Raw genomic sequence first — 22,238 nt, 5'->3', positions numbered from 1 at the left:
CAGGTGGTCTAATTGGGCCCTTACTGTTGTTCAGCTAGTAAACTAATATATTAATGCACCACATTCCCTTCCACTTTCCTTTTACCTTTTTACTTTACAATATTACCTTACCTTTTACCTTTTTACTTTACAATAGTCCCAATATTCACACATTATTGTTATTTTTATCTCAGTCATCAGATATCATTAGAAAATAATGAAATGCTTGTAGCCATGGACACGATAGTGAGAAAGTTAATTTACGCTAATCTGTATTGGTCCAGGAAAAAAAAATACTTTGTGTAGTGTTTACACATTTCAAACTGCAGAATGAGGGACTGATGATTACTTGTTTTGTAGATAGGATTGAAATGGATTTTCATTTATATGTATAAATTAGAGAAATAAATTCAGCAACTTTTCTGTGTCAAGTAAAATCAAATAATGAGCTGTGAACTTGAGTTATTGTATGAACAGGTCCTATTTTGCTTTGCTTAAGTATAAATCCCAGGTATTATTAACCTATAATGTCATAAGCAAAGGTACTGTTGTTAGCATTCTGATCCTCGCAATGTTGTTTTGCAACTTTGATAGAAATCCTTTACTGTTAAAAATTACCATCCAATTCTAGTAGCGTGAAATTCATCACTATACAGAAGGCCAGAACAAGGCCTATGCTTCACTTTAATCACCAGCTTTATCTATTTTAAGGTTTAAATGGAATTTAAGTATTGCACAGGTCTTGTGCTGGCCCTCTGCATAGGCGTAAATGATCACCTTTAATAATAGATATAATGTCAAGGTAAAGTGTATAACAGAAGCAGTCTATTGTGGATGCTCAATATGTAATTTTCAAATGACTTTACCTTTGTTAACTCACAAACATTTTTTTCCTCGCAAAGAAAAGGCACTACTACTTAATAAGGACTATTTCTATACTACGTTTCAACTTTAAACCTCCGACATATTTTGTGTTTTTTTAAAAAGGTAATTTTTCTCCTATTCTGTCATAACTCAAAAACTACTTCAGAGATTTTGCTCACTTTTTCAAAACACAGTTTGCCTTCTGATACAGATATAGCACAGTACGTCTCAGACCCAAAAGTGAATCTTTCAGATATTTGAGAAACTAGGATATGGGGAGCCACAATGGAAAGTGTGAAATGGAAATCTGAATCATAGCAGTTCCTATCACTTTGAAAGCTATAATATTTTAATTGAATTAAAATGTTCCACTAATTAACATTTTGGTCTAATAATCCAGATTAGCACAGAAATCTGTATATATACTGTGTATGTACACCTCATGCAAGTTGATAATTTGATAATTACTTAATCAAACCATTAAATAACAATGTGTTTTGAATGAGGCAAGTTATTTAGTTGCTTTTAATTCCAACAAGCATAGAAAAAGCAATATTTTAACCTTTTCTGTAATGAAATATTTCTACTGTCAAGCATTGTAATTCAATTTGTAAGCCATGACCCCTCATAAACTGTTGTTATCACTCTGATTAATAAAGAGCCAATTTGCCGTTGCAGCTTCGTCACTTGGGAAATGATGAGGTTCACATCGTCTGGTCTGAGCACACCAGGAACTACCGCAGGGGTATTATACCAACAGATTTTGGAGATGTTTTAATTATTATTTATCCAATGAAGAATCACATGTTTTTCGTGGAGATAATGAAGAAACCAGAGGTATGTTTTGACTACTTTGTGTCCATCATAAACATTGTTCAAATGGCCAACAATTCTTGTGTAGCTTAAAGGAAATTTTATTCTGAAAATTTAATCTGAATAGAGATTTAAATGGTTAGATCTGAAATGAAGAACATATTCATATTACATGAATGCTTAGCAAATTCTAAAAGTGTAGGAGAAAGATTTTTTTTAAACAATGGCAAAGATCCATTTAAACTAATAAAAGCAAGGGAATTTAGAGTTCAGGCTTTCCCTTGGCATTAATTCACCCCATCATGCTTAGCTACTGCTGCACAGATGGTACTGTATGTACCCTCAAACCTCTGCAATAATCTGACTCACTGGGATGATTTAAGAATTGTGTGTGATTCCTCTCACTCAGCATCCTTGTTTTTGTGTGAAATGTCAAAAAATTTGTATTTGTAAGATGTTTTGATTTCTTTTCTGTTTTTGTCAACAATTTAAAATAGTGTAACTTTTTTCAACTTCCTTGTAAATGTGGATTTAAATCTCAAAGCAAAAGCAACCATTGTCTAAAAAGTTGTTTACATAAATATGGGATTTTTATATTTTAAATGCTGAAAGTGTGTGTGTGTGTGTGTGTGTGTGTGTGTGTAAATTTTGGTTCTAATGTATTTGATATGTTAGCTTTTCAAGGCAACATTTATTTTATAAAAGTAACTATAGTCCACAGTATCATCTCCTTCATACATAAAGGATGATATTTGTCTTGGAGCACTGCCAAGTGCAGAAATGATGCATAAATCCAGTGACACGTTTTTCAAGTTGAATATGATACATCTTTCAGAACTTAGTGAAAGATACAAGAACTGTACAGTTTAATAACTAGTAATTTGTCAGCATACATTTACAAAAATAAACCTTAGAATTTGCAACTTTTAAAATTATGACCTTTTATTGCTGTTAAACTTTTATTTTGGGTATATAAAGAATCTGCAATCCACTTGTCAGGGACTTAAAAGTAGTGAAAATGACATCTTAGAATGCTGAAGTATTATACAATAATATAGCCAACAATATCTTATTATGAGAGTTTCATAAACATTTTTTAGAATTTAGCATTATAAGCTGGTTTGAAAATTGTGTGAATCGATCCAAGAAAAGCTGTCTCTCTTTTACATATTAGTCAAAAAAACACCCAAAGGCATAAAGAATAATAGCCAACTGGAAATTTAGTGTTATCCCTACATTTAAAGTACAAACCATTACAATGTAATAAAATTAATCCAGACATTTCCAGGGCAAGTGTGGCTGACCTTTTGTTCACCAGCTACTGACCCCAGGGTGAATGAAAGAGGCTTGCAGAGAGAAATGTCTGTTGTTTGGCTTCAGTCCCTGGTATTTAAATTGCATTCCCTAATCAAATGAAAAGGCTGTCCTCTCTATCAGGTTACAGAATCCATGGCAACATTTGGCCTTTTATATACATAATGTTAGCCTTTTTGTTTGCATCTAAGTAGAGACACCTGGAGCAATGTTAACATTAACCGATTTAGCATTAATAGCTTCATTATATAAGAATTTCTGATCAGATAGCTGTTACTTTTGTTATATTGCTTCAGCTTGTATTGTTTTCATTTTTATCTCCCTGCTTGGCAACCAGGCAATGATTTGCAAATTTTTTTTGTCTTGATTAATTAAGCAATATAATTATCAGGAACTGTGATGCAGTCTTTGCTCAACAAAGCTTCTGAGAGAAAACAATAGTAAGTCTGTTAGTATGAATGCATTCCACGCGTCACAGATGCATGAGGATATTCTAAACAATGAGACGAAAAGCTGCCTGCAAAAGAGGACAAAGAATGCCATGCAGACTCTACACACTACACATACCGCCAGGGACATACTGTGGGTTCCCTGGGACACAGATGCCTCGTTAGATTGCAGCTAGTCATCAGAGATTAATTCTCAGCCATTTGGTACTATAATTTACCCATTCCCCAGTCTTTTAACTAGTGCTGCTTACTATAGAACTGAAGTAGTTATATTCAAAAGGTTTATTTAACCTTGCCTTCTTTTAGTGTGTACAACAACAACAAAAAACCTTTTTTTTCTTAGTGATTGTAATGAAGCAGGTGTTTGCAATGTGGGGAATATTAATTTTTGTGTTTCATGGATAACTTACTTCAGAATTAGTAGTGGTCAAAGAAGGGGTCCATTTCTTTCCACATCTGTAAATTTTATCCAACTATAGTTTATTTCTATTATTATATTTATTTTTCATCCCTCTGACACTTATAATTCTTCAAAAGGTAATCTTGTTTTGGCTCCTTAAAATAATATCAACTTACATAACTTACTGAAGAGAGAACATTGTAATATATATTCAATTTACTTATTCAACCAAACTCCCTCATTAAGGCAAAAAGATCCACATGGGTGAAAGCTTATGACTGCATGGAGTCTCATTGATTTTAATGGGCCTCAGCATGGGCATTGAGAGTGCATAGGAATTGATAATTCTAGTCTTTTTTTGTTCATATGGATTTATGGCCCAGTCGTGTATTTCTTGTGCAGCTAACACTCCCATAGAATCAGAGTCCACAATTGGGGATTTATATACCAGTCCTGAAATGTACTGAACACCCTCAACATCCACTGAATTCAGATGGAATTAAGCATTCTCAACAATTCAGAGGATTGGACCCTTAAACTGAAATCTCTTTATGTTAGGGATTTAACACATTTTGAGAAGTGCTATAAGTATAGCTGGCAATTGATACATATGTATTTTTATTCATAATAAAATCCTGCTAACTCCATATTTTACTGTGTGACCCCGTCTTCCTCACCAAGAAACTCCTCACTTTTGATGAGGCAGAGAGGTAGCATGGGGGCTCACAGCTCTGGATGCCCCAGCACCGTGTTACACATTGGCATTCTGAATATTTGTCTTTCATAGTGTGCATGCAGTAACTGTCATGCAAAGTCAATTCTGTACCTCCCTGTGTTCACTGTCTCTGAGTCCATACTGCACTGAGAAAGAGATGTGTGCATAAAGGGTGTTTGTGTATACATGTTGATAGAACCTGTCATCTTTTGTTTGTGTTTTTAAATTTTTATAAAACCCAGGAATTAAATAATTTTCATACAAACCTTTGCCTGGAACTTCCCTTGACGTAGTCCAAAAGTTGTCTACCCCCTTCTTTATTCTTCAAGGTCCTCCTGAAAATATGCTTCTTTAAAGAGGCCTGTAAACCATAGGCCACCCCTCCACCTGATATACTGAAAGATAGTCACATAAAAAGTAATCCGTACAAAATCATGGAACTGACAAGACAACTTTTTATTGCTACCCTTCTTACCACATCCTTGTTTGCATATCCTATGTTCTTCTTCGAGTGCTTGCTCATGTCGATTCCATTCTAGATGTGCGCGCACCCACGTGCACAGTTGTCGGAGACTTTTGCCTTAGCGGTATCTGTAGGGCTGGTTGTGGCGCCCCCTTGAGTGCCACGCTTATGCGTCGGTATATCAGGTGCCTCCTGCCCTACGCCCCCTCTGTTCCTTCTTACCGCCCGTGGTGGTTGGTCGGAGCGCCTCTTTCCCTTGCTTTGCAAGTGATCAGTGGGTTTTTTTCCTACTCATCGAACCTCATGTTCCAGCTGTAAATAGTTTGTTTTTTATAGTAGATTAGTTAGTAACGCGGCAGCTCCCGCTTCCCGGCTCTTTGAGCTCTGGTCAAGTGAAAAATTCTATTAGTTAGTAACGGGGCAGCTCCAGGCACCAGCGCAGCAAGTGCATGCCTGGGGCAGGAAGCCGCGGGGGGCGGCCTGCTGGTTATTGTGAGGGCGGCAATAAGGTGGCTTTTGGAGGCGCACCTGCAGGAGGTCCGCTGGTCCCGCGGCTTTGATGGCGGGGACGCTGATGGCGTGGCTCCGGTGGACCTCCTGCAGGCATGCCGCCAAATTCGCGTGACCAGTGGACCGTCCGCAGGCTCGCCACCGAAAGCCACCTGCCTGCTGTGCTTGGGGCTGCAAAAAACATAGAGCCGCCCTTGGTTAGGAAGTAGCTGTTAAGTACTATAGCTAGTCAGTTAGGGTCCCGGCGGGTACTTTGCCCCAGGCAGGGCATGCCCCGGTCTCCAGGTTTTAAGCCCTGCTCTGACTGCAACAGGCCTATGCCTGTTAGTGACCCACGTGGCAGCTGTCTGAAGTGCCTGGGGGACTCCCACATTAAAGAAAAGTGTCGCATCTGTAAGAACATTCGTCCCAGGACACAGAAAGAGTGCGACATTCGCTTGAGGGCCTCCTCATGGAGGCCGCTCTTTGCCTAGCCTCAGGAATGCCCAACACTTCAGCCTCAGAATGTAGCGCACCCTTGGCACTGGGCTCTTCTCGGCACCCTTCGCCGGTGCCCAAGAAGAAGACAAAGAAGAGGGATCTGGCACTGAGCAAGTCGGACCAAGGGGCATTGGGCAAATGACCATGCTTGGTCTGCCCACCCACACCAGAGACGCAAGGGGACATGCTCCCAAGAGGACCTACTTACCCCCCTAAGGGATCCACCAACAACTCCGGGGAGCGATAGGGGACCCAGACTGATGGCACAGTGAACGCCTTCTCAGCTCCCGGCGCCCAGAGAGCAAAGGACTCTCCCACCACAGCCAGCACTGTGTGTGGCAATGAACCTGGTGAAGGCTCCCTACGAGGACAAGCCATCTGTGAAGGCCTCCCAGAAGGCGAGTGAGTGCCACCAGTCTCCAGAGCCAAGGCAGAGCCCTTTGTCATCGTGCCCTTGGTCTCCGCATCAGCCCAGGTCACCGGTGTGCCACTACTGGTCGCTGTCGCCCCGCTCCCGGTCTCCACCCTCACACCAGGCTTTGCCCAGAGGGAGGCACTGGTCACCCTACAGTCGGCACCGGTCATCTTCGCGCTGACAGTAACAGTCACCGAGCCCTTTGGGACACTCCCCAACATGGCGCTGCTCCCACTACTCCTGTCACCAGTCTGACTATTCAAGGCAACAGTCACCCAGGCCCTGCCCTGGTCACCAGAGGAGGATTTCTCCAGCTTGGAGAGGGAGTCCAGCCCCTCACTGAGATAGCACCGTAGCAACTGGGCTCCAGAGGTTGCATCTGCCGCAGCGATGCTGACCTGGCAACAGGGCTTGTGGCCAGCGCAGTGGCCTTACTGGAATACCTGGGTCATGCCGGTTATGCCGATGCTCCCATCTCACGAGTCCTCGGTTGCCGCATCGGACAAACCCCACAGAGCCAGTTATCTCATCATAGAAGGCAATTAGGTTAGTCAGGCATGACTTGCTCTTGGTGAATCCATGCTGACTGTTCCTGATCACTTTCCTCTCCTCTAAGTGCGTCAGAATTGATTCCTTGAGGACCTGCTCCATGATTTTTCCAGGGACTGAGGTGAGGCTGATTGGCCTGTAGTTCCCCGGATCCTCCTCCTTCCCTTTTTTAAAGATGGGCACTACATTCGCCTTTTTCCAGTCATCCGGGACCTCCCCCGATCGCCAGGAGTTTTCAAAGATAATGGCCAACGGCTCTGCAATCACATCCACCAACTCCTTTAGCACCCTCGGATGCAGCGCATCCGGCCCCATGGACTTGTGCTCATCCAGCTTTTCTAAATAGTCCTGAACCACTTCTTTCTCCACAGACGGCTGGTCACCGCCTCCCCATGCTGTGCTGCTCAGTGCAGTAATCTGGGAGCTGACCTTGTTCGTGAAGACAGAGGCAAAAAAAGCATTGAGTACATTAGCTTTTTCCACATCCTCTGTCACTAGGTTGCCTCCTTCATTCAATTAGGGGGCCCATACTTTCCTTGAATTTCTTCTTGAAATATCTGCAGGGCCACCACCTCGTCATTTGTCCATACGTTCAGGTCTCACTATGCGCTTACCCAGCAATCCCGAGACGACGCTGGCTTCGGTAGAGCAGTGCTGCAAGACTGTGAACTCAGAGTCCACCTCTCCTCCTTCTGCTTGTGAGTCATCTAAAATGGAATTGACATGAGCAAGTACTCAAAGAAGAAAAAATGGTTACCTACCTTTCTAGATGTGTTGCTCATGTCCATGCCATTACCCAACTCCTGCCCCTCTGTCGGAGTTGTCGGCAAGAGGGAACTGAGAGGTCATAGGGCCGGCAACGCCTGATATACCAACGCATGAGCACGGCACTCAAGAGGGCACCACAGCCAGCCCTACGGATACCACTAAGGCAAAAGTCTCCGACAACTGTGCACGTGAGCACGCGCACACCTAGAACGGAATGGACATGAGCAACCCATCTTGAAGAACAACAGTTACAAAAGGTAGGTAACTGTTTTTTATGGGACCTATCCTTATGCAGATGAATAGATTTATGGTAATACTCACCTGAGTAAAATTACTTGCACATGTTGGCAGGATTGAGCCCTTACTTTGTAAGCTGTTCAGGGCAGGGACCTTGTCCTCACATTTATCCATAAATACCTACGACACTGCTAGAGTTATACAAATAATAATAAAATCTCATCTGTGGTACAAAGTAAGAATAATTGCAGTTTTCAGAATTCTGCTTTTCTTCTACATTTTGTATTGTTCAGAAAAACATTTTACATTTAGCTCAGAAGGTGATTTAATGGCATACTTCTCTTGAATACTAAGAAAATACAATCATGAATGGAAAAAATACATGTTTTTTCTCTTTAGGGATATAATATTGAAATAGATTTATGTGTCATAATCTAGCATTTGATTCTGTAGATGAAAATGGCTCAGTTTTGAAACATTTAATGTTTTGACATTTGTTAAAGATTACCTATTGAATTTCAGAAAATGTCATGAAAAATTTAGTAACTCATTGTGTGATGCTGCTTTAAGACAACCCAACACATTTCCAAGATTCTAATAATTTTCTTTAATATGAGGGTATCAAGACCTTACCAGCAATGGCTGATAGTCAATAAGAATATTTGAATATTACTTTCATTTTATAATTCCAGTGATTTACATTATCAACTGTTTTGTTTATGTGGATATTAAAACCTCTGTAAAATTAACTCTTAATACACTGACTAACACATATCAGTTTCTGGGCATTTACGTTCATAACTCACCAAAATATCAAATTGAAAATATGTGTGAGGTCTGCATATGTTGTTTATAAGTGTATACCCTCGTTATTCACACCTGGCATACAAAATTAACAGGTCTGACTCTCTGCTCCCTGTCTCAATACTTCTAAAAATGTTCTTCCTTTCATAGAGTTTTCAAATGAATTTATACTTACAAATGTTTTGGTCTTTGCAATTCTTAATTTAAAAACAGAGTCAGCACAAAACTTGATGCTGTAGAACGTCTGTGGCATAGATTGTTTTTGTTTTTTCCAGCTGGCAATCTACTAAATCTTGCATACAGAAATCGATGAAGGCTCTAAATGTTAAACTGCATGTGCTGAAAATCATCCAAAATTAGTCAAATTATGGAAATATTTTATACTAATCTATTTTTTCTGTTTTTAGTAATTATTTTAAGTAAAGGAATGACATTAACAAGAACTGTGTGAAAAGACAGCTGTCATTTGCAGATGTTATATTAAAACCAAATTTCTTCTGTGATTCATTGCCACTTCTAATTAGAGGGATTCCCCTGATGCAGGGGATTTATATTATTCCTTTTGTCCGTTTATTGAATGACTGTCACAGTCACCCACAAAGCGGTTGCAGAAGAATAATAGAGGGTATTTATTTATGTTATAAGCCCCAGTACAGATGGAAAAAATCCATAGATTAAATTTTGATAATTACTACTAGCTCCGTTTAGTTTTTTTCATTTTGATTTTTGTGGTGGAGAAATTAGTTCATGGTTGACTTATTCTGAAAATCAGTATCTATTATAAATTTTTAATATTCTTAAAATTTTTCATTTTTCTTTTAACAGTCCATATTCATTTTATTTGTGTGTGTTTCCACACATTTTTCCAGTTTACAAATGATTTGGGCTTCTCCATACGTTGTGCTTATTCTAGCATTTACTTGTGATGGTCAGAGGTACTGAGAGTACTGCAAGTTGTCAACCTACATTACGTGTTCAGTTCCTTAGGGAGAGATTCTAAACCAATGAAAGGTGTTGCAGTTCTAACTCATGTAACAGGGCGAGCCTGTCAGCATCTTGCCCAGATGTATCTATGAGATACTGGTTTTAAGATGAAAGGTTTCAGAGTTTTAAGATGGGGTTTTTTGGTTTCTTTTTGCCATTACTGCCCCTTTGCTAAGAAGCTAATTACCTTGGGCCAGATCATTCTTTTTCCTTATAAAACTCACCAAGGGGGGCTGTACAGGGGAGGGGAACTCTACGTGAGGTTCCACTTGTAAGATTCAGCATAGATAAATATCTAGCTTGAATATCATAAAGGAATATCTATCAGAAGCACACTGCCGCCTTCAAGTTCATAGATGAACTCTGCAGTTATACATAATATGAAAACTAAGCACATTTAAATCTTAAAAAGCTTATGAAAATATTTGTTTACATGTTAGATGTGCTGAGGATAGCTATGTAGTGTTTAGCCTCTCAGCAAAATGTATCCATCTTATATGCATTGAATTATATCTAATACTGTCTTGGTTTCTATATTGAAGCTATCACAGTAGTATCTGAATGGTGAGAGAAGGAGTTCAAGTTAGAGTTGGTTGGTTGGGTGATCTTGACTGAATTTGTGGTGTCTATCTAGTGACTGAGAGCTGGGGTTGTTGGTTTTTTGTTTTTGTTTTGTTTTTTTAAGATGTAAATTATTTTAAAGCATCCTTGAAGATACAGCTACATATTTTCAAATAATTCAATTCTCATAGGCTTTTTTAGTAATGTATTTTCCTTACATTTTTATGAATTAATTTAAAACAGGCCTGGCCTTGAAGAACTAATAATCATCACATCAGACTTTGCAGAGCTAATGTTTCTAAGCTTTGCAGAACTTAGAAACTCTACAACAATGGCCATGTGTGTCCATGACCCTTTCCTGATGTGGCTGTCTCTCTCCATTCATCTGCACACTAGACCCCCTTGGGGACCCATGTCTCTCATTTTTCCTCCTCTGTCTTCCTGGACCCCTTGTCCCTACTCCATTCCTGAGCTTAGGAAGCCCACAACCTGTGGGCAATGAGCACCATGTTCCTGACCTGTTAGACCTTGTAAGGACTTCAATGTTTGTGAACATTGCATGCAATAACTAGGGACCCAATGTACAGTTGAGGGTGCAGGATTGTGGCCTCGATCTGAACCCAGAAATCTACCCTAATCTATTTTTAAATACCAATCCTCATTTAGGTCAACAGAATAAAACACTTTTTATTAGGGCTGTTGATTAATCGCAATTAACTAATGCGATTAACTAAAAAAAAAATTAATCGCGATTAATCGCACTGTTAAACAATAGAGTACAAACTGGAATTTATTAAATATTTTGGATGTTTTTCTACATTTTGAAATATATCAATTTCAATTACAACACAGAATACAAAGTGTACGGTGATCATTTTATATTATTTTTATTACAAATATTTACACTGTAAAAATGATAAACAAAAAAAATTGTATTTTTCAATTAACCTCATATAAGTACTGTAGTGCAATCTCTTTTTCATGAAAGTGCAACTTACAAATGTAGGTTTTTTTGTTACATAACTGCACTCGAAAACAAAACAATGTAAAACTTTAGCGCCTACAAGTCCACTCAGTCCTACTTCTTGTTTATCCAATCGCTAAGAGAAATGTTTGTTTATATTTACGGGAGATAATGCTGCCCACTTCTTAATTACAATGTCACCTGAAAGTGAGAACAGGCGTTCGCATGGCACTGTTGTAGCTGGTGTCGCAAGATATTTACATGCCAGATGCGCTAAAGATTCATATACCTCTAAATGCTTCGGCCATTGTTCCAGAGAACATTGTAAACAAGAAGCAGGCAGCATTATCGTCTGCAAATGTAAACAAACTTGTTTGAGCAATTGACTGAACAAGTAGTAGTACTGATTGGACTTGTAGGCTCTAAAGTTTTATGCTATTTTATTTTTGAATGTGGGGGGAGTGTTTGTACATAATTCTACATTTGTAAGTTCAATTTTCATTATAAAGAGATTGCACAACAGTATTTGTATTAGGTGAATTGAAAAATACTATTTCTTTTGTTTTTTACAGTGCAATATTTGTAATCAAAAATAAAGTGAGCACTGTACACTTTGTATTCTGTGTTGTAATTGCAATCAATATATTTGACAATGTAGAAAACATCCAAAAATAGTTAAATAAATGGTATTCTATTACTGTTTAACAGCACAATTAATTGCACAATTAATCGTGGTTAATTTTTTTAATTGCTTGACAGCCCTACTTTTTATACTTAGCTTAATCCTATCTTCCATTTAAGTTTACTTACCAGCTATACCAGATTCTTGACCTCTTTGGGGAGTTTCTCTTCTCTTGCATCCCTTGGAGACTTGAGTTTTACTCTTGTTACCTTTTTCGTTAAACTATACTTAGGGTTCTAGACAGGAAGCAGGTCCTTAGTTTCAATTCCAAACTCATGACTACACCCCAGTGCTATGGTTTATGAGAATATACCTAAAGATTCACTTTATTCAAAATGGGTTATGGCGGTCAGTATCCAAATGGATGTTTAAATTAGGGGGGGAGGGCTGGTCCCCTTTGGACAAACATGCACTGGCTGCATCTAAAGGTCTGGGGCATAAGAGGGTAAAGCAGTCCCCATGGCCCATGCTAGACAAATCACCACCTAACAGATTTGCGATACAGTATCTAAGCTATTTCCACATTGTATCTTAATGCTACTTTTATATATAAATGCAAATACTGACAGTTGCCATCACATTTTTCTGTTCTTAACTTGAATCTGTGCTGCAGTTTAAGCTATAGCTTTGTGCTCAAGCAAAAATTATTATCTGAGGAGGAAAATCCATGACAAAAAAACCTGCTTTGCAGTACTTACCAAAACTAAACTCTACTGGGTATGAATTTTCTTCCATGTTCATTGACCTACCTTTCTTCTGATCTTAGCCCAAGTGATGGGATAAAGGAGAGACTACATCCCTAACACATATGCAGTAGGAACTATTCTAACAATCAATTTTTTTATGTCTGCAGTCAGACTGAAAAACTGTTTATTAGTATCTTCCTGGTCTCCAAGAGAGATGGGAATTGATGGTATTTGTGAAGAATATCCAGTGGCAAAACTTTAGGTATACAAATATATAGCTAGAGCACAATGCCAGATCTGAACAAATGTATGTTTTCTTGAAAACAAAATATTGTCATGTATGTCTTACTAGAAGATTATTTGGTACATATAATAACATGCTTATTTTGTTTCTGTCGTAAATAGTGGAAGAGGCTCATTATAAAGAGATAATGGGTCAGATATTTTTAATTTTTTGTAATCTTCCCTTCCAAAACCTCATTGATCCCTATTTGTGTATTGCAGGATTTAATATAATGTCCTCGGAATAGATTTTCAAAGGCACAAAGGGAAGTTAGGTGCCCTACTCCTTTGGAAAGTCAATGGGGACTGAGTACCTAGTTTCCATTTGTGACTTTGAAAATCTCCGTCCACCCCCAGTGATACCATCAAATGAAGACTGGAGAATGCTGTGTCTGAAAATGCGATCACTTTTATTTTTTGGTTTGCAGGTCCCATTTTTTGGTCCTCTTTTTGATGGAGCAATAGTGACTGCAAAACTGCTGCCAAGCCTTATATGTGCCACGTGCATTAATGCCAGCAGAGCTGTGAAATCTCTCATACCCCTCTACCAGAGCTTGTATCCTTTCCTTCTGTGCATTTTATGCAATTTAAATGTAGGAATCATAAGTACAAATATTCTCCTGATAGAGGTAAGTGCGAATGAGATCTCTTCAGTTGGACTTTATGCTAAGAACTGTGCATCAGGAAAATGTCAAAGCTTTCTTCATATCAAGCAGCATGTTTTTAGACTCATTCTTGCTGGGCTTTAATCTGATATGGTATGCTTTAAAAATAAAGGATAACAATACAAGCATTTTTGGACTTACCTGTTAATTGCAAAGTCAACAGGTATACTGTTAGATATAATGGTGCTTTAAACTTTAAGAGGGAATAATTTACAAATTTCTGTAGCACGAGAAAATAATTGTTTATATTAGCTTAATATTTACAAAAGGAGCCCAGTTCTACTCCCTTATGTAATAATGCAAGTAATTCCACAGTCTTCTTTGGAAATCTTCACATCAATAAGATAGGTAACATTTGGCCAATGGTATTGATATTTATCAGTCTTTATGTTCATTTTTCATTTTACCCACATTGCGTCTTAGAGTTTTGAGAACACATTCTTCCAGCAGTAGTTATTGGTAACTGGAAGGCATGCTTCAGTATTGTAGAATTGTGTAGTGTGAATTATTATTCTTGTGTGGTATGCAGGCTAATCGCATAAAATCACTTGTTACTTGACATTCTGGTTTTCTTTTCTCCTAATGCCACTAATGTTATAAAATTACTCTAGTGTGCTTCATTAACCACATTGCTAACAGTCCCATATGTTTCTATGGATCAGCACTCATCTTATTTCAGTTTATTTTGAAGGCTTTTAATTTGGGGGCTTTTGAATTATGTAATGAGGAGTGCCTCGCTTGATTTTCCTGAGATGAAACAACTGGAATACTCAATCTTTATGATGAAGGAAAGATGGCTTTGTTAGAGTTTATCAGAGGCATTTACATTTTAGGTTCAATTTTTCTAGTTACTATGGCTATGTAAGAAATAGTAATTTTTGTAGAAGAGCTGAACTTGATTCATTGTGTTTGTGGAAAGCTTCAGAAATGAAGATTTGCATAAGAATTAAAGAAACTAAATAACATTTTATTACCTTTTTTGTTTTTCCTCTTCAGTTTAAACCAGGTGAAGTTGTCTGGAGTTGCACAGGCAGGCCCACACAATACCTTAGTTATAAGATTATGTCAGTACTTAAAAGCAGACTCAAAACTCGCTAGCTTTTTCACTTTTGTGTCATGAGTGGGTAATTCAACTAAGTACTACTGTCAAAGTAGTTCCTTCTTTCAGTAACCTTGACTGTATGAGCAGATGTGTTAAGCTGTGTCTGACAATAAAACAATCAGTCTAGTGTTGCTGGTAACCTGAACACAGTAACCGAGATTATAAGAGTGAAAAACATGCCATTATCTCTAAGGGAAAAAATGATTTTTGACACAGTAGGAAAACAGAAGATATGATTTGATGTAATGTTCATCCTTGCCCTTTGTCCCTCCTAGATTTTCCTATAATAACTTTCTCAGCAGGCTAAGTAGAATCTGTCAAGTTTAGCCTTTATCTAGTGGTCACTGCTCTTTCTCAGTGGTGAGGGCTAGCTCAACTGCCATCTGCTTATTTTTTTCCCTAGTGGGCAATCAGTGGACGTATTTCAATGTCTAGAGTGCTGAAAACTGGAAGTTTGCCACTTGCTATGGTTACAATTCCCAAGTTAACCAATGATTTTAAAATCAAATCATGGTCATTGGGTATCAGGCCCAAAACCTATTTCTCTAAAGTTGAGCTCCTTCACCTAAAAACCAATGATACATAGCAAGTATAAGTACTGTAGCATTTTATAACTTCAGTGCACTGTATACATGATAAAACACATATCTTAACAGTTTATGCTTGTGTGTCAGAGTCTGTGGCATAGGTAGTGATATACATATATGTGTGCATGCACGCACACGCAGGCTTGGATTAGTTTTAAAGAAAGAGCTCAGATCTGATACAGTTACCTTATGAGAACCACTTGACTAATCCCTAGCACTCTACTGTGTGTGTCTGTGTGTATATCTATCTATCTATAATGTATATGTATGTATCTAACTGTGTGTGTGTGTGTGTGTGTGTGTGTGTGTGTGTGTAAGTAATAGCATTTGAGGGTGATATGCTGGAGTCTGAGGGTGACTGGGTTAAGAAGAAAAATTTTATTTTATATAAATAAATATATCCATACAAGAATACTAGGGATAAGTAAACTGGTTTTCATAAGGAACTGTATCATTCAGCTGTTTCTCCAAAACAAACCATTTTTAAGGTTCCTATTAAGGTAACAGTACCCCATAAACAGGTCCCCAATTACTTCATTGTCACAGCTCCATCCCCCCAATGTACAGAGAGATCACCGTGACTTTCATCTCCCACAGGCCTTAAGCCTCTCTAGAGTCTCTCCACATGTCATAGGCATTTGGTTTTCACCAGCCTGCTGTGACCCAACCTTTGCCAGGCCTCTTTCTCGCTATACTTAAATGCAACACACACAGAGACTAGGTATGATGCATGCCACTGTACCCTTCTGGGGGCATTGTGAGGTCTAGCTGCATCATTACTTTGCACATGTGCACTTTGGCATCAAACCGTACTGTGCATGTGGTAATGTGATGTGAATGGAAAGTAGAAATACTGGAGCCTGACAAAGGCAGCTGCTGGACCTCACAACAGGTAATGTAGTGAGGAGGTGACATTAGAGAAGAGAAAAAGCTGGAGTAGGATGGAAAGTCCTAAGCAACTTTTATTGGATGTGAGAGAGAATAAAGAGTCCTCTTTAAACACAAAGTAAAGGTTTGGTGACTTTCTTAAAGGGACAGAACATTTTGTTGGAGACCCCTGCCAGAGGGAGTTCATTGAAGCAAGTGATTGCTAGTGGGGAAAACAAGATAGAATAGAGCACTCTAGGGACCTGAGGATCTAGCCTGTTGGGTGAAGGAATCTGTCAGGCTATCCTTTGGAAATAAGAAAGGAATGGAGAGGGATTGACAGGATAAGCTCAAAAGGTTCATATATACAAGTATAATTTTCCATGCACCTATATGCTCATAAAATTCTTATACCAAAAGGGAGAAACTTCAGGAATTAGTAATATAATGAAAAGCTTGATATGTGTATGTTTCCATAGTTTTCATATGTTGTATTTTGGTGATACCCAACCCTGACGTTTTGAGAGTGACTGTGTTAAGAAGAAAATTTGTGTTGGATTACTAACTAAACATGTTCCTTGGACAGCACCATCTGATTTTTAAACAGAAGTACTTGAATACAGTAGTGATTGAGTTATAAGATGTGAGAAGATCAATGTCCTCTTTTCTTCTAAAAAGGGAAAGAATAATCATCCTCCTGATAATTATCTCCCAGCGATTCCTCGTGAAAAAAGAATTGCTCCAAACCCCAGTAAAATAATACAAAAAATACTGAGAAAAACTTTCTAAGCATCTACAGGTTAATAGAACCATCAGCAATGGGATCATGAGTTAATCATGAACACATGTTGCCAGATATATTTATTTGCATTTTTGACAGAATTACAAAAAACGGTAGTTTCAATAACTGTACAGTGTTCAAATATTATTGAAGCTTTTCTGATGTCTCAGGAAATCTTACTCTCTTCATTTAATTAGATTTTCCTAGGTATGGACAGTGCCACATAGACTGGAAATGAGCTGAAGAACTGTAACCAAATTGTAATGATAACGATGTGTTGAGGTGCAGGGATAATGTCTAGCAGGTGCTGAAGTTTATGTCCAGTCTCATTTACATCCTTGTTTAGGGCCTGATTTTTACAATGCTTATGCATGCTGAGTAACTAGTCCCACTTAATGGGACTCCTGTCATGAGTAAGTGCTACTTGGCGTGAGTTGCAGAATTAGGCCCTGAGATCATAAGTTCTTTGGGGTTCAGTTTTTTAAAATGGCCAAAAAAAATGGGCTAGTTACCATATTAATAAAATTTTCAGATGATAAAAACTGCAGGTGTTCCAAAATTAAATGAGAAAAAGGAAATAATTGAAAAGGATCTATCTAGTAAGATTGGAAATAACAAAATAAGATTAAACTTGGAAAAACACTAGTTAAGAAATCTGGAGTGAACCTAGGCATGGGAAGTGGGGATGCCTCAGCACGCCCAGGTTCTGCGCCTGGCGTCCTGGCCGTTGGCTACTGCCTAGGGGCTCTGCTGCTGGCTTCAGGGTCCCGCCGATCCCATGCTCAGGGGCTCCGCTGCTAGCCCCAGGGTCCTGGCCCCCGGCCCGCACGTGGGGTCCTGCCCTGCTACCAGGGCCCGGGGGGCTCTGCTGCCAGCCCCAGGGTCCCTGGGACTCCGCACCCACGCCTAGCTGTGGCCCTGCCCCCCCCCCGGAGTCATGGCCCTGCTACTGGCCCCAGTTCTGGGGGGTGGTGAGGGTACGGACAAGGGCTAGAGGGATACAGTTCAGCACTCCCACTCCAAAAACTGTTCCAGCACCCCTGGGAGTGAACTAATTAAAATATTCAATGGAAGGGGTAAACCCAGAAAGCAATAATGCTAAAAGAATTAAGATTGAGATCAGTGCAAAGTCATGTTTAATTTGCTGTCTAGAGATATGACACCAGAAAAAGTTGTTGCAACTTTAGGGTACATATATATAAAAGAAGTGCATCTCAGAGCTAGGATTGCCAACTTTCTAATTTCTGAAAACCGAACACTACAGCCGGAGAGCTGGAACCTCCCCTCTCCCCACCTCTTCCCCCGAGGTCCCGCCCTCATCGCTCGCCGCTCCCCCCTCCTCCCCCGCCAACTCCCTTCCTCCTCACTTGGTCCTGTTCACCTACCTATGCCCTCCCTCCCCCCCCCCCCCCCCCGCCCCAGTAGGGCTCCCTCTGCTCCAGGGCTAGGACTGGGCAGGCAGGCTCCCAAGATGCAGGTAGGAGGCAGCCCCCGCTGAGCAGGAGCTGGCATGGGTTGATAACGCAGCACCTCATCCCTTGGCCCCCCCACCCATGGCAACTGGACTTTTGGTATCCAGTCAGTACATGTGACTGGCCACTGTACAGATCCCCTTTCAACCGGACTTTCTGGTTGAAAACCAGAGACCTGGCAACCCTACTCAGAGCATAGAAAAAGTACAAGCCATTAAAAAGTCAACCATTACTACAAAGTTACTAGAGATGCCTTTTATCCTGTGTATAGGTGGAAACTGGTAATCTGATACTATGGTGTGGTAAATGATAGCCATGCAGAGCATTGTGTCTCCGCTGAGACCATACCTGGAATATTCCAGTTAGTTCCGGGCAGCTCAGTAGCAGTGAAATATTGACAAATCTGAAGGCATTCCGAGAACAGCAACAAAAACAATTAGGGGGCTTCGGAAATGTGTTTATGACCTAGATTTGGAATAAAGTAAAAAATTGCATTACGGGGAATGATAGTGGAGTCAGAAACATGGTGCAAAGAGCAGAATAATTCTGGGGACAGGACAAAATTTAGGGACAGGACAAAAAACATTTATTTCAAATAGCAGAGTTTGCTTTCATTTTCACTTTACATTTTAAACAACATGCAGTGAATAAAATGCTTGCACTGCCTAAGGGGAAGTTGATCTACATCTCCTAAATAGTGGGCTGTAAAGTCCTGGCAGCCTCATGCAAATAATGGCAGCTGAAGTCACTTGTTGGAAAGTCTGTAAACTCTGGTTACAGCTGCACTTATCAGTAGCTATAAGGGAAGTGTAATCAGCCACCGAGATTAATTTGCATCTCAATTAGAAAAGAGTCAGGAGGAAGCACTAGGGTCTGTTGCTAGAAGGTTGTGGAAGAAATCTCATCAGACACAAAAGCCTCCCAATACTTAGTACTCCAGCTGAGTGGAGGACAATATCTGAGGTTTAGTTACCATGGGTACCAGAAGCCTGCAGAGCCACAGAAGAATCTAGGGTTTGCACTGTAATCATTTGGTCATGATGACTCAAATTCCACTGTTGTACCCAAATATATTTTTTGCTATTAGTAAGATGTTAAAAAGTGGGAAAGGTAAAAACTTCAAAGAGTGTATGTGTGTTTTTTCCTGTTCTTAAATAACTTTTCATATTGCTGCAGTGACTTCTATGTTTTAAAGCATTTATTAGAGCATGGAAAGCATTCAAAAATGTGCCAGTTAACTGACGTATTCAAATTTTAGTGTGTAGCTGCTGTCTTATATCTCAAAGCCACTCATGAAACTGGTTCATTTACACAATTCAGACAGAGTGATGACATCACACAAAACCAAACCAAAGTATATAATTGAACTCAAGTTAAGTTAAATAACAAAATAGAGCATAGAATAGTAGTCTTTTGAAAGATCTGAACCCAACTTCTCTTGAAGTGTTATATAGTTCACGTATCCGGTATTAGCATACATTTAAATGTACTCCTGAAAATGAGAGGATTATTTGTAAAGCTTCTAGAAATGTCTGGACTCCTGGCTTTAACCCACGCTAAGGAGTGCTCTCACAAACATGAAGATGCTACGAAGTACTAGCTGATATGCTTTAGGGAGTAGCCTCACTATCATGCTCAATCTTTGAGGCAAGAATTTTATTTTACATGTGTTTTAATGGCTAACCATAAGCTTTCTGCTTAGTCATTAAAACACATGTAAAATATGACATGACATATAATAAGAATATAATACTAATATGCAAACCCACTAAAAATTGCTATATACTAACATAATAAGTATTACATATGAGTTTGAGGGTTTCAAAACCATCTTCTGTTTCCTGGAGAGAGGAAGGAACCAGTAATCTTCAAGAGATATCATTCTTGAGTACTCTTTCAGACTAAAACAATTGACTGCAGATAAACAAAAGATCCTCCTAATCAAATGGCAATTAAATCTGAGGTTGCTAATTGTCAGTACCATCTTGAAAAGAACATAATGCTATAAGCAGCATGTCCTAGGCATTTATTAGGAGTAGGGTTGATAAACAATGTATGTGTAAAACTAAGGCTTTAAATCAGTTTAATTACACACAAAGAAAAAGGCAGGGCACAACAAAGAGCATGTAAAATCTATGATGCAACGAAAAAGGCATCCATGTGAAAAGAATCTTCCTTCTGTGTGGTCTCTTCTTCGGGGTTATCCAATAGTTTTTTAGTCAATTTAGGATTCCCTAAATGTATTTTCTTTATAACATTTACTTATAAGCATTTTCTAATGACAGCAATGCACATTTTTGCTAAATATTGTACACAAAGCTCAGAAAAATATGCTGTATTTTTATACTGTCAGTTTCAGAGGATTCAAACTGCTGCTTGTTTTAGCAGATGATGTAGCTTCTGACTAGAACAGCTACATAGACACGGTGTCAGATATAGATAAATTCTTGTAATTCAAGACTTCAGGTCAAGTTGCTGCTGTACATCTAACTTGTCTTTGGTTTTATGTAAAGCAGGTGTGGAAGTAGCATATCTCCCAGTTTGGCCTGGACCTTCTAGATCAGGATTGAAGCAAATTGGTCATAGAGATTAAGGCCAGAAGGGACCACCAGATTATCTAGTCTGACCTGTATATCACAGGCCACCAACACAACCAGAACCCCTACATTGAAGCCAATAACTGAACTTAGACCAAAGTATTACAGCTCACAAAAGACTAAACTATTATGTGCCAGAGGCAGAGAACAAGAGGGACTGAGGTGCACCACTGCCAAATGTCCCTCAGATGGCAGGGAGTTGACCAAGTGAAATATATCCAGATAATCCCAAAAAGTGGCCTGCACCCTACAGAATCATAGAACTGGAAGGGATCTCAAGAGGTCATCTAGTCCAGGCCCCTGCACTCAAGGCAGGACTAAGTATTATCTAGACCATCCGTGACAGGTGTTTGTCCATCCTGCTCTTTAAAATTCCCAATGATGGAGATTCCACAACCTCCCTAGGCAATTTATTCCAGTGCTTAACCACTCTGACAGGAAGTTTTTCCTAATGTCCAACCTAAACTGCCCTTGCTGTAATTTAAGCCCATTGCTTCTTGTCCTATCCTCAGCGGTTAAGAAGAACAATTTTTCTACCTCCTTGTAACAGCCTTTTATGTACTTTAAAACCGTTATCATGTCCCCTCTCAGTCTTCTCTTCTCCAGACTAAACAAACCCAATTTTTTCAGTCTTCCCTCATAGGTCATGTTTTCTAGACCTTTAATCATTTTTGTTGCTCTTCTCTGGACTTTCTCCAATTTGTCCACATCTTTCCTGAAATGTGGCGCCCAGAACTGGACACAATACTCCAATTGAGGCCTAATCAGCGCGGAGTAGAGCAGAAGAATTACGTCTCATGTCTTGCTTACAATACTCCTGCTAATACATCCCAGAATGATGTTTGCTTTTTTTGCAACAGTGTTACACTGTTGACTCATATTTAGCTTGTGATCCACTATGACCTCCAGATCCCTTTCTGCAGTACTCCTTCCTAGGCAGCCATTTCCCATTTTGTATGTGTGCAACTGATTGTTCCTTCCTAAGTGGAGTACTTTGCATTTGTCCTTATTGAATTTCATCCTATTTTCTTCAGACCATTTCTCCAGTTTGTCCAGATCATTTTGAATTTTAATCCTATCCTTCAAATCACTTGCAACCCCTCCCAGCTTGGTATCATCCGCAAACTTTATAAGTGTACTCTCTATGCTATTATCCATGCTGAAGAGGAAGGCAAAAAACTCCCAACATCACTGCCAATCTAACCTAGGGGAAAATTTCTTCCTAACCCCCCAAATGGTGATCACTTT

At 39.3% G+C, this 22,238-nt stretch overlaps 1 protein-coding gene across 10 annotated transcripts in view; it reads left to right on the top strand.

The window, feature by feature from the left end:
- Window positions 1-22,238, top strand: part of RALGAPA2 (Ral GTPase activating protein catalytic subunit alpha 2) — a 277,139-nt gene that overhangs the window by 174,886 nt on the left and 80,015 nt on the right. For 8 of the 10 annotated variants that reach the window (XR_006173556.2, XR_010599988.1, XM_042846557.2 and 5 more), the window contains 2 exons: window positions 1,522-1,680; window positions 13,348-13,475. Coding sequence is in view for 8 of the 10 variants with exons in the window: in XM_042846557.2 (XP_042702491.2) it covers window positions 1,522-1,680; window positions 13,348-13,475 (287 nt within the window). In the remaining 2 variants the exon portion in view is untranslated. Of the gene's footprint in view, window positions 1-1,521; window positions 1,681-13,347; window positions 13,549-22,238 lie in introns of all 10 variants that reach the window. The other 2 variants (XM_065589832.1, XM_065589831.1) reach the window with 1 other exon arrangement.

Source organism: Chrysemys picta, chromosome 3 (genome assembly GCF_011386835.1).
Source record: "Chrysemys picta bellii isolate R12L10 chromosome 3, ASM1138683v2, whole genome shotgun sequence".
NCBI lineage: Eukaryota > Metazoa > Chordata > Testudines > Emydidae > Chrysemys > Chrysemys picta.
The sequence above is the reverse complement of the archived record's forward strand: the minus strand, read 5'-3'. Positions and strand labels throughout refer to the sequence as shown.